Source organism: Phoca vitulina, unplaced genomic scaffold, assembly GCF_004348235.1.
Source record: "Phoca vitulina isolate PV1807 unplaced genomic scaffold, GSC_HSeal_1.0 scaffold91, whole genome shotgun sequence".
NCBI lineage: Eukaryota > Metazoa > Chordata > Mammalia > Carnivora > Phocidae > Phoca > Phoca vitulina.
In genome coordinates, this window is record NW_022589794.1 from 2,757,098 (window position 1) to 2,768,894 (window position 11,797).

Below are 11,797 nucleotides of genomic sequence, written 5' to 3' on the forward strand. Positions count from 1 at the left end.
CGCGCCTCGGGCCCGCCGCCGCCGCGCTGCACAACGGGCTCCTGGCGCGGACCCCGCCCGCCGCCGCCGCCGCCGCGCTGGGCGCGCCGCCCCCGCTGGTGGCCGCGGGCGGGCCCCCCACGCCCCCCGGGCCGCCGCCGCGGAGCAGGACTACGCCGCTGGGGGGCCATGGGCCCGAGGCGCGCGACTACTCCCCGTCCCGCAACCCCCAGGAGGTGGAGGCGCGGTAGTCCCCGCGGGCCCCCGCGCCCAGTGTACAGAGGCCCTTCCACGATGCACTGCTGTAAACTTTTCTACGTGGACGTTTCTAGAACCTAAGCACAGCGCCGTCAGTCCTGGGGTGACACTTGCTTAACACCCGAAGTCTGCACAGTCGGGGAGCTTCATCCACAGCTTTGCTGGGGGTGATCTTTTGTTTTCTGAGCTTGAAATTAGGCTACTGGAGGAGAATTCAAGTTTGTACATCTTTTCCCACAGGTGAGAAGCGTTTTTAATAGATTTGTATTTTTTTCAATTTTGTGCTCTTTAGACATTTAAAAAGAAAAGAGAAACTTTTGCTTTTTTATCTTCAGTTCAGATTTGCAATGTAAAGGCCTCAGATCCCTCTCTAGAGCCCCAGGATCTTTTGTCTTATTTATGGAGAAAAAAACGGTCATTTTGTCCAGCGCACTGTGAGGCCCCCACTCAGGGCCCGCCTGGCCCTCCCTTGGTACTTGGAACCGAAGTTACAGATATATATTAAAATAATAATTAATAATAATGTACAAAACTTTTTTTGCCTTATTATGCAGAAGCATAAGAGGATTTCTTTTTTGGTTTGTTTTTAAAGAAAAAACAAATATGTAAATAGTCTGTTAATATAAATATATGACGTTATTAAATTCTTAACCTAGGTAGACTTTATAAAAGGCAGTTTCTAGAAACCTCTCTGGTTATTTGTTTAACATGGTCACAAAAAACCCACTTGCTGTCAGTCGGACACGCTCAGAAGCTTAACTGCAGCAGATCCTTCACTATGCAAGCGCTCAGAGGTGGGACTGGGCCGCTGTCTGGGGAGGGCCCTTCCCCCAGCCTCGCAGCGAGCTGGGCCCCGCCCTCCTTGGGACTGGCCGCAAGGACACTGCTGTGGACTCTAGTGCTCACTGAGCAGCGTTCTCAGAATCCATACCAGGCAAGTAGATTTTTAGGAGTGAAGAGTCTAAAGGTTCATTGCAATCAGAAATAGTAACTTCTGTCCACTTTCCCTTCCGTGCAAAGGCCATCGGCAAATGTCCCTCAGCGCGCTCCTCCACCTACGGAGGCCTTGGCATGATCTCCTTTTGGTTTTGGTTTTGCTTTCATAACCACCCAAACGTCCCCTTGTCCTGTCCTCAGCGTCCTTCTCTGTTCCCCGACGTCCCCACCTGTGTCCACTGCACTCTTGAGCCTTGTTGGTTCGACCGTCGGTAGCCATCTGCTCTGTTCTGTATTTTCAACCCGTGTTTCCACTGTGGACTCTGGTTGTTTTAAACACTGAGTTCTCGTGTCAATCAATGAAGATAAATATAGCCTTGATTTTGGATCACAAGGTGGTCGGGTGTTGTGTGTGGCACTGTAGAAGGTGGGGGTTCTCGGCCCCAGGACTGCCGTGGCGCGTTGGGCAGAGCCGGGCCGCCGGTCACCCTTGCCTAGAAGCAGAGCACCTTCACGGGTCTCGGCCTTGCATCTCCAGCTCCCCCTGGACCAGCTCTGCCAGGGCTGTTCCTGCTGCTGGAATGCCCTCCTGCCCTTTGCCTGCCGCCTCCACCTTGGCCCATCCCCACCCCGTCAGCCTGCTCAGCCTGGTCCTCTCTGCACTGGGTGGAGGTTCACATCCGTGCAGGGCTGGCCTTCCCCCTGCCCCCACTGGCCTGGCCCCACACAGAGCCAGGTGAGCCTTTTGTGGAGAAATGAGGGCTCAGGGAGGGAGGGGCCAGAGGCAGAACTGGCCACCTCTGCTCTCGGGAGGAGAAGGGCAAGGGGCCGTTATCCCTACCCCATCCTTGGTTTGGAAATGGGGGCTCTGAGTGGATTTGGGTGAGCAGCCAGGCCCGGAACTGCCCTGAGCCTAAGAAGGGCCCCCCTATGGAGGGTTGGGGTGCCCCACATGGAGCCCACTGTGCCCAGTGGCCCACGCTAAACCCCACCCAGCTGCCAGGGCAGGCCCGGCCAGCCCACCAGCCCCCAGGGCCCTGGGAACCTACCCATAGATGTAGTGGGCCCATGGATGCCAATCAGGCTCTCCCCTTGACTGAGACCACCTGGGAGTCCAGGGATATCACGTAAAGGAATAAAATATTTGAGCTAAAAGCCAGAGGACACAGTCTGCATTGAACCACGGGGTGGAGGGGAGTAGGCCAGTACTTCTCACTCCCATCCCAGGGAAGGCCTCCTGGTGGAATGTCACCCGTGGGAGAGAGTGTTGGTATCTGCACTGGGGCAGGCTGTCCCATCCTCGAGGGATATCATTTTCAAGGGGTTACTCTCTCTAATGGAATGTTATCCTTGAGGAGGATGACTCATGATGGAGCAAAATCCATAGTGAAATTCTGGCCCCTGGGGAGCACTCTGAGGGAATGTCCTCCTGGGAGCACTCTGGTGGGCGCCTCCTGGGAACACTGGTGGGCGCCTCCTGGGAGCACTCTGGGGGAGTGTCCTCGGAGCACTCTGTGGTGGGCACCTCCTGGGAGCACTCTGGTGGGCACCTCCTGGGAGCACTCTGTGGTGGGCGCCTCCTGGGAGCACTCTGGGGGAGTGTCCTGGGAGCACTCTGGTGGAGCACTCCCCACTAAAGAAAGCCCTAGTCTACAAGAGTGGCCTATAAGGGACTGTTATCTGTAATGCAGCACCAGAGTCCAGGGACCCAGGGTCCACACTGGAACATCACTCCCTAGGAAGCATCTTTAAAATCAGAATAAATGGTTGTCAAATAAAGATTTTCTATAAAAGGATTAAAAGATACAAGTTTATAAAATTTGTAAAATCTCCTAGAAGGTAAAACAAGAAGACAGTGAGTTGAGGAATTGAGAAAAAATAAAATACATAGAGGGCCTTCCCAGGATGCCCATCATCTGACTCATAGAATTTTCAGGAAAAAACATTAACAGGAGGTGGGGCTGGGGGGGCATTTAAAGGAAGTGATATGAAAAGCAGCCCGCCAGTCAAGAATAAAGACATTTTCAGACATGAGTTTATTCCGTGTCCTCTCTTTGGAAGCTACCAGAGGAAAATCTCAAACTAAGGTTGTAAACCAACAGAAGAACCCACACGAGGGGGGCCGCGGAGGGAAGACCCAGGACGGCGTCTGTGCCGCAGGCCGGCGAGCCCTCCCGCGCCCGGGTCGTGCCATCAGCCCCGCCGTTCTCTCCATGTGGACGCCAGAATTAGCTGGTCAGCCTTTTGTTCATTTTCCTCTGGGACCTTTATGTTGGGATAGCCCTGGATTCACAGGGTGATTTGGGGGAAGAACTGACATGTTTACAGCATCGATTCTCCCCAAAGCACCACGCGACCCCCTCGTTTCTCTAGGTGTCCTTTTCTGTTGTCTGGTAAAGGGTTGAATTCCCCACGTAGGGCTTGCAGCGTCTCGTGACCCGTATTCCTGTGTGTTTTATGCTTTTAATAATGTTGTGTGTTCGCACCGGTTATTAGGATCACACAGAATGGCCCGGGGCCGTATGTACTTGCCGCAAACGGAGCCGGGCGGACGTCCGCGCTAGTTACCGCACTCCTGCTGCGCCCTCTGAGGGCACAGAGGGACCGCGCTCCTGGCCCTTTGTGGTCGGGGGCGGGACTCGCTCTGGGCAAGTCCTTGTGTTGCTTCCCAGCTGGGGTGCATTTAACCGCCAGTGCGGACACCCCCTCCAAACCGCCAGCATCCAGGACTGTTCCCAAGGGTGGCCGCTCTGTCGCTCTCGTGGGGAGAACACGGCCCAGTGTTGGCTGAGCCACGCGGAGCGTGCAGTGCGGCCAGGAAGTGAGCCCCCGAAATTGGGCTGCTCATCAGGGCCGCACAACCTCACCTAGCCTGACACACATTTACTAACCCCTCCCCCTGTTCCACCAGTTTTCGGGTGATTTCCTTACTTCCCAGGCGGAGGTCCTATTCGGACAGCCGGCTGTCCCTCCTTCACGGTGCTCACCTGGGCTGCCACGGGGACCACGGGGCTGGCCGCGGGCAGTGACCCTGCCCTTGTTCCTGCCTGTGCCGGGGGCCACTCTAAGGCCCCACGGTTCCGGACATTTGCAGGATGGGGAGTTTGATACCCAGGTACTAGATCTTCTTTAATTTCAGCTTCCTCTGAAATGGTAAAATCGGACACGGGTGTTTGGTGTTACGTGTTCAGCATCTTTGTCCCCGTGGTGTGCTGATGCCGCAGATCGCCCAGATGGGCATTCTGGTGCTGGTCCGCTGTGGATTCGTTCGTCCACGTGTTTGTCATTACCCACTTGGTCACTGTGACCAGCAGTCAACCGCCTTGATTCAGACACTCTTGGGAAATGATTTTAAAAGTTGTGGTCTTGCCCACTTTAAGCAAACAAACTTCACTCCACGGCCCCAAATCCCGAGGAGGAAACGGGGACTCCATTCTCCCGAGTCAACACCATACCTGACTTTGCTAATCTTTCTGAGGATCTCGCGTGTTTGCCCGAGGAATTGGGGGGCAGCGTTTCTGGGCTGTTCTCCCCCGGTCTGGCCTCCATACACGGGGACACCAGTTCACGGGGGTGCTCTGGTGGGAGCCCAGGAAGCCCGCGAGCCCGAGCACGGGGCGAGCGCAGGCCTGGGCACTGGCTCTGGGTTCCAAAGATAACCAGTCTCTTGGCCGCGTCACTCCCTGTTCTAGAAACGATTCGGGCAATTTAGATCTTTCTGGAAAATGTGAACGCACCAGTTCCCGGAGCACGCTGTAAGACGCTGTCTATCGGAGCGCGTTTCCGGGTGTGATGTCGCCGACACAGCTGTGACGTCCCGGGCGCCTCTGTCCACGTCATTCCAGGTTGCAGAAGCCGCACGTCTGGGTTTCCTCCTCTCTCCGGGTCCCAGGGAGGAGCCAGGTTGCTGGGCCCAGCGCCCCACCCAGCGTCCCTCCTGCTCTGGCTCCAGACGCCCCCTCGCCGAGGGGCTCCCGCGGGGCCAGCGCCAACCAGGGGGTTCCGCTGGAGCTCTGGTTGCCTCTCCACTGCAGACGCTCCCCTTTCCCAGAGAACAATTTGTGTGCAGCGTGCCCGCCTCCCGCCGCCACCACGTTATTAAAGCCATAAAGCTCTTTCCGGGGCGCGGCTGCCCTGAGCTGACGGCACCCCCGGGAGGGGCCGCACGGAGGGACGGCTGCATCTAAACGGTACTAACCAGGGGCTGGCACCTCTTGTTATTTCTCAGTGGTTTGTTCTGGGAGGAGAGACCACGGGTGTAGGTTCCTAGAAGCGCCTGCACCCCGACCCCACGCCGCTCGCCCCGCGCTCTTGGGGAGGAAGGGACGCCGTGCGCCCCGAGCACCAGGTCCCTGCGCAGAACATCTTCCCAAACCAGGGGCCCCGGGTCTCAGTGGAGCACCCCCTTCCTGCCCTCCCCTGACAATGCCTTCCATCTTGACCTCACATTGTGGAGAATTGTTAGTTTTAGGATCCACTTGGCTTCAGCTGGAGCTGACTCGCACAGAAAAATGAACATGCCGTGCACGACCTCTGATAGGAGTATTGTGCGCAGAGGGCAGCGGCTTTACCCTTCCCCCTAGGGTGACTTTATCACGGGTGGGAGCAGGAGACGGGCACAGGCTGGGGGCCCACACTCGGGACCATGGCCCTTGGCCTTTCTGGGTCCAGGAACCCCTCTTCGATGTCAGGAGCTTGATGGGGACGTGGCGTCCGTTTGGGAAAGTGAAGGACACTCTGGACAGTGGTGACAGCTTCACATGGTGTGAGTCACTTAATGCCCCTGAGCTGCACCCACAAAGTGGCTAAGGGGCGCTATGTTCTACTTTATCACAATGTTTTAATTGCTTGCTATGACTTACACAGTTTAGCCAGAAAAAATATGTGATTTAATATATATATATTAGTTTATATATAATACAGTTTAGCCAGGAAAAAAAAAATCCAGGGAAAGGACAGATCACTTCCCCCCAAAAGGCACACAGGCATGCACCCCCGTTGCCGGGGTCCTGGGGTCCCTGGGCACCCGGGGCCGCATCAGCACGTGCTGATTACTCCCAGTGTGGGGGGGGCGACGCTCCCGTGACACCAGCCCTGGTGTGGGAATTGTTCCAGATACAGAAATGGGGGTGGCGTTGACCCGAGGCCCTTCTGAGCAGACATGTCCGAGGCCGGCATTGGCAGCTTTCCCCCCATCCCCACTGGAACAACGGCGCTGTCCCCGTGGGACCCCCCACCAGCCGGGGCCTCAGTGACATACAGTGGAGTAGAGCCACGGCCAGCGTGTGACACACAGGAGAGAGGTTCTCAGCCACTCGTCAGTGCCACGCGCCTGGCTCAGGCTGACCGCCAAGCCTCCCGCTTAAGGGGGCCTGCAGCCCCGCCCCACCTCCTGGCAAAGCCCCTCACTCACACACGCTTCTCATCCAGCACCACCTCCTCCTGCTCACGGGGCCCACACAGGGGTGGACCCTGGTGGGTCCCCTCCTCCGAGGGGCTCTCAGTCTGTAACCAAATAGGGCAACCAGGCCAGTCAAGAGGTCAGCGTGGGGTGTGGGGACGGAGGGAGGTGGCCTCGAGCTGGCCTTCAAGGGGACGGATGAGACCCACACGCCGGGCTCCCCTGTGATCAGACCCACTGCTTCCCTGTGGGCCTGGGTCCAGCGGCTCTTCATGCCTGTTCCAGGTGTTTCCAGAACAACCCGGAGGGTGTTACAGGCTCAATCCACACATTGAAGCCCCAACCCCAGGACCTAGGACGTTGCTCTGTGTGGACACGGGGTCTTCAAGGAGGTGCCAGAGGTGAAATGAGGTCACGAGGGTGAATCTAACCCAATAGAACAGGTGTCCTTCTAAGAAGGGGAGAGCAGGACGCAGACATGCACAGGGGGGGAGGCCTCCAGACCATGAGAAGTAGATACCTGTGGTTTAGGACACCCCGTGAAGGCTGGGCGACCCATGTGTCCTGCTATGTATTGTTCCTATTGACTACTCTGGTAGTCAGGGTCCTCCAGAGAGACTGGACCACACGGCACTTACTCACGTGGCCTCAGTTAACACAGCCTCACCCCACGTGGTCATCACACTCATCATCCACATAAGTAGCCTTAGCCCATGTGGCCTTGGGTCACGGGACCCCCAGCTCAAGTGGTGGCTAGGTCCATGTGGCGTTGGTCCATGTGGTGCCCACTCACGTGGCCTTGGTCCAAGTGGCACCTGCTCATGTGGCCCCGGCTCACATAGCACCCTCTCACTTGGCACCCACTCACCTGTGGAGGACACATCGCTTCTGAGTTCTGTGCGGGGGTGACACATTCATCCTTCTCAGAGTCCAGGTATGGGGACCACGGCCTCTGTCCCTGGATTTCCAGGACTAGAGACCGATTACCTCCTCCTGGTGTCCAGGTGTGGGGGCTGAGCTCCTCCTCCCCAGGGTCCAGGCATGGGGATGGGCAGGGCCTGGCACTCCACAGTCTCCATCGCCATGTTCTGCCGTCTTCCTGGGACCTGGGGCCTCACCCCTCTGACGAGGTCATCTGTGTTTGTCGGTGCTGGAGGAAGGGGCAGGCTGTCACCTCATCAGCATCCCGAGTCCCTGCAGCTGGGGTGGGTGGTGGGGCCTGAGTACAGGGCCAGGCACCAGGGGCAACGACGCTAACATGTGGGACCGGTGTCCCAGGTTTTTGCAAAATCTGGGTGGTGTCCTAGGCTCTGTTGTGGGGATTGTGGGCTCAGAAAGTGATGAATTCTGCGACTGGGAGGGGATCCGCCTGTGGGAGCTTTGCAGTTCTATTCTGGGTGTGCTCGTGGTCGGGGCGATGGGGAAGGCACCGTCCCCCCTGAAGGCCTTGCCTGTGGCTGAGGAAAGGCCCTGTCTCCACGGACTGCAGTGCCCCCTGCAGCCCGAGACCAGCTCCCAGGGTGTGGACCACACACGTGCAGCTCAGGGGAGCCGGGGACCTGGGGCAGGGCAGGGTCCGGCCGACGAGGCTGGGCGACAGGAGGGGGTTTCGGGGTACCTGGCGTCCACCTTAACCCGCACATCGGGTCCATTCTGCCCAGGGCAGCAGGACACGGATCGCCCTTCCAGGTCAGGGCCCACACTGGTGTGGGGAGCAGCGAGCATGGACACCCGGCAGCCCTGGGGCCGCCTGCGGGAATGCTGAGTGACCGTGGGCAGGTGAAGCTGCCTCCTCAGAAAGACTGTGGGCAGGGGCTCCGTCCACCCTGAGCTCTGTGTAGGCCCGTGTGGACCAGCTGGAGACAGGCCGGGAGGGAGCTGGCCTGCAGGGCAGCCAGGCACAGGGGGAGGCGGGGACCCAAACAGGGAAGGTGCAGGGAGAGCCCGGGACCTGGAGCAGGGGACCCAGCGGCCTGTCGGGGCTCACACAGACCCCAGGCGCCCTGCGGCTGGGGAACCCCAGGAGCCCTCAGGTCCCCAGATCAGAGACGGGCTGCCCATGAGCGGTTCACGAGGCCACCTTTGAGAGAATTTCGGGAGGAAGCGTCTGCACCCTGGGGGTGCACATGTGGGAGCCTGAGCCACACGGGCCAGGAGAGAAGGTCCAAGAGAGTCGGAGTGACTGTCGGGGCTGCGGAGCACCCACAGGCAGCCCAGAACCCCGGGGGGCGTGCAGGGGAACCAGGGAGTCGGAGGGAGAGCCTGCGCCCGGAGCGGGGCCCCGTCCGGCCCCACGCAGACCTCATAGAGCCCTGGTTACTCCAGACCCCGGGGCCCACCAGGCATCCAGATGGAAAAGGCACTGTCGGGCCCCAGGGTCAAGCGGCTGCCTCCGAAGCTGGGGACGTGAGTACGCGACAGCCTGGGCCTGTTCATTTTGGGGAGCACCCTGAGCCCCACAGGCCACGAGGGAGCCGGCGGACACAGGTGGCGTGAGAAGGGGGACCCGCTGCGCTTGTTCAGGCTGCGGAGAGGGGAGGGGAGGCCCGAGCCTGAAACGGGGGCCCGTGTGTGGAGTCCAGGGGCCCCCTCGGCAGGCAGCCAGTCGCAACACGGCCTCACTGTCGCCCCGGAAACATTTTGTGGGGGGAGGGCTCCCTGGAGGGTGTCCGGCTGCTTCTGGTGCGGGCCGAGACCCACCCGCAGAGACACACCCGGCTTCCACCGCACAGGTGAGGGGCGCCTAGCGCGCATGCGTGAGCCGCGCAGGTGCGGGCAGCCAGGGACCCAGAAGAGCGCGAGCGTGCAGAGCGGCTGGGGAGGGGGCGGGCCCCGGGGGTCCCATCCTCTGCCCAGTTCCCAGCCCCAGGCTACACACCTGCGCCTACTTCGCCCCCAGAGGCGAAGCTGGAGGAGCGGCGTCTGCCTGGGTCGCGGGGGCCGGGGAGGCTGGCGGGCTGTTTTCCAGCAACAGACACCTGGGAGCCTCGATGCCCGGTCAGCCCGGGACCCCGTCGGGCAGGCAGCCGGTTGCAGGGGACTGACTACCGTGGCAAGCTGTGCCCTGACGAAGGGTGTGGGGTGCCCGTTTTATTCCGGAGGCTGTTGGGGTGATCCCGGCTCTCCCGAGTCTCCACCGGACTCCAGGGCCTCGGCTGGCCCACAGGTGCGTATGGCGCTTTTAGGAGCTGCCCGTGGCAGGGGAGCCCGGGGCGCGGCTGGTGTGGGGTGTGGCAGCGACCCCAGGCTCGGCTGGCGCGGCCCACACGCTCACCTACTTGCGGGCCTGCACCTGCGCACGTGGGCGTGTGTTTCCCTTTCAGCGGGAGCTGGGGGCGCCGGGCCTGTGTTGCCAGGGGGCCCTGAGTCCCCTGACTGCGCTGTCCTTCTGTAAGAGGCACCTGAGGGCCCTGAGTTCGGGAGAAGGCGCGGCCTTCATCAGGCAGCCAGTCCAGATGGGGACGGAGCTGGGCCCCTGGAAAGGTGCCTCTAGGAAAGATTTTTGGGGGTGGGCTCCCTCCAGCCTGGAGGCTGTGCATGTGGTTCCAGACCCACCGGAGCTGGGCGGGCTCAGATGACCCCAGCCACCCTCTGCGGGCTGACGCGGTGCTTACTGAGCATGCTCCAGCCGCACAGGTGCGTGGAGCCAAGGTCCCCGGCGAGGGTCTGGAGGGGCTGCTTGCTTCAGGCAGTAGCCTGGTGGGATCCATGGCCTCTGCCTGTTTCCAAGGGCGAATCCACACAAATGCGTCTGTTCCCCCTGAAGGCAGCGCCGAGGGATCTGGGAGCCTCGCAAGGCCTGACTGCGGCGCGCTGACCATGGGATCCTCAATGAGCGGCACCTGGGAGCCTTGTTTGCTGCAGAAACCCGGGCCTTCCAAACAGTGAGTGCACCTGGGGACTGACCCGCCCCCATTTCCGGGGCTGCCTCCGAAGGAGTTTCAGGGGTGGGCTCCCTCCATGGTGGACACAACGCAGAGGTGGCCGGAGATGGGTCCTGGCTCCCAGGGCAGTGACAGGGTGAGTACGGTGCAGGTGTGGGCCTCCCAGGTCAGGGGAGCCCGGGCCGGGAACAGGGGAGGTCGGGCGAGGTCGGGACACAGGAGCAGACCTGTGTGCACCTGCACCTGCCCAAGTCCAAGCCCAAACCTGCACAAACACACTTGTGCCCCCGAGGCCTGTGGGGTTTCGGGGGCCAGCAATGCTCAGACTGATTGTCTTTGTCATCCGTGTCTTTTTGTTGTTGCTCTTGTTTGCTTGATACATTTTTTAAAGATTTTAATTCCAGTGTCATTAACATGCAACGTTGTATTAGTTTCGGGCGTGCAGTGTAGGGATTCAACACTCCCACACATCACTCCGTGCTCCTCACGGTAAGTGTACGCCTAGTCCCCTGGACCTGGTTCACTCCTCCCCACCCTCCTCCCCTCTGCTAAACACCAGTGCTCTGTAGTTAAGTCTGTTTCTTGGACTGTTTCTTGTTTTGTTCCGACATTTCCACATATGAGTGAGATCCTATGGTATTTGTCTTTCTCTGACTTACTTCACTTAGCATTATACTCTCTAGGTCCATCCGTGTTGCTGCAAATGGCAAGATTCCTTCTTCTATATGGCTGAGTAATATTCCATTGTGTGTACACACCACATCTTTATCCATGCGTAAGTCAGTGGGCATTCTGGCTGCTTCCGGATCTTGGCTGTTGTAGATAATGCTCCTGTAACAGGGGTGCATGTATCCTTTGAAGTATTGATTTTGTATCTTTGGGTAAATACCTAGTAGCCCAATTGCTGGGTTGTAGGGCGGCTCTATTTTTAGCTTTTTGAGGAACCTCCATACTGTTCTCCAGAGTGGCTGCACCAGCTTGCATTCCCACCAACAGTGTAGGAGGGTTCCCCTTTCTCTGCACCCTCGCCAACACCTCTTGTTTCCTATGTTGTTCATTTTAGCCATTCTAACTGGTGTGAGGTGGTATCTCATTGTTTTGATTAGCATTTCCCTGCTGAAGAGTGATGTTGAGCATCTTCCCATGTGTCTGTTGGCCATCTGGATGTCTTCTCAGGAAAGGTGTCTGTTCATGTCTTTGCCCATTTTTAAAATGGATTTGTTTTTTTGGAGTGTTGAATTGTATTGGTTTTTAATACTTTGGATAGTAAGCCTTTATCAGATATGTCATTTGCAAATTTCTTACCAATTCTGTAGGTTGTCTTTTAGTTTTGTTGACT

General features: G+C 58.6%; 1 protein-coding gene across 1 annotated transcript in view; it reads left to right on the top strand.

Annotated features, from left to right (window-relative positions):
• The window catches only part of FBRSL1 (fibrosin like 1), an 81,529-nt gene extending 79,974 nt beyond the window's left edge, over positions 1–1,555 (top strand). The window contains exon 20 of the mRNA XM_032396336.1: positions 19–1,555. Within this exon, the coding sequence (XP_032252227.1) occupies positions 19–230 (212 nt within the window). The 3' untranslated portion in view covers positions 231–1,555. The remainder of the gene's footprint in view (positions 1–18) is intronic.
• The last annotated feature ends 10,242 nt before the right edge of the window (positions 1,556–11,797 follow it).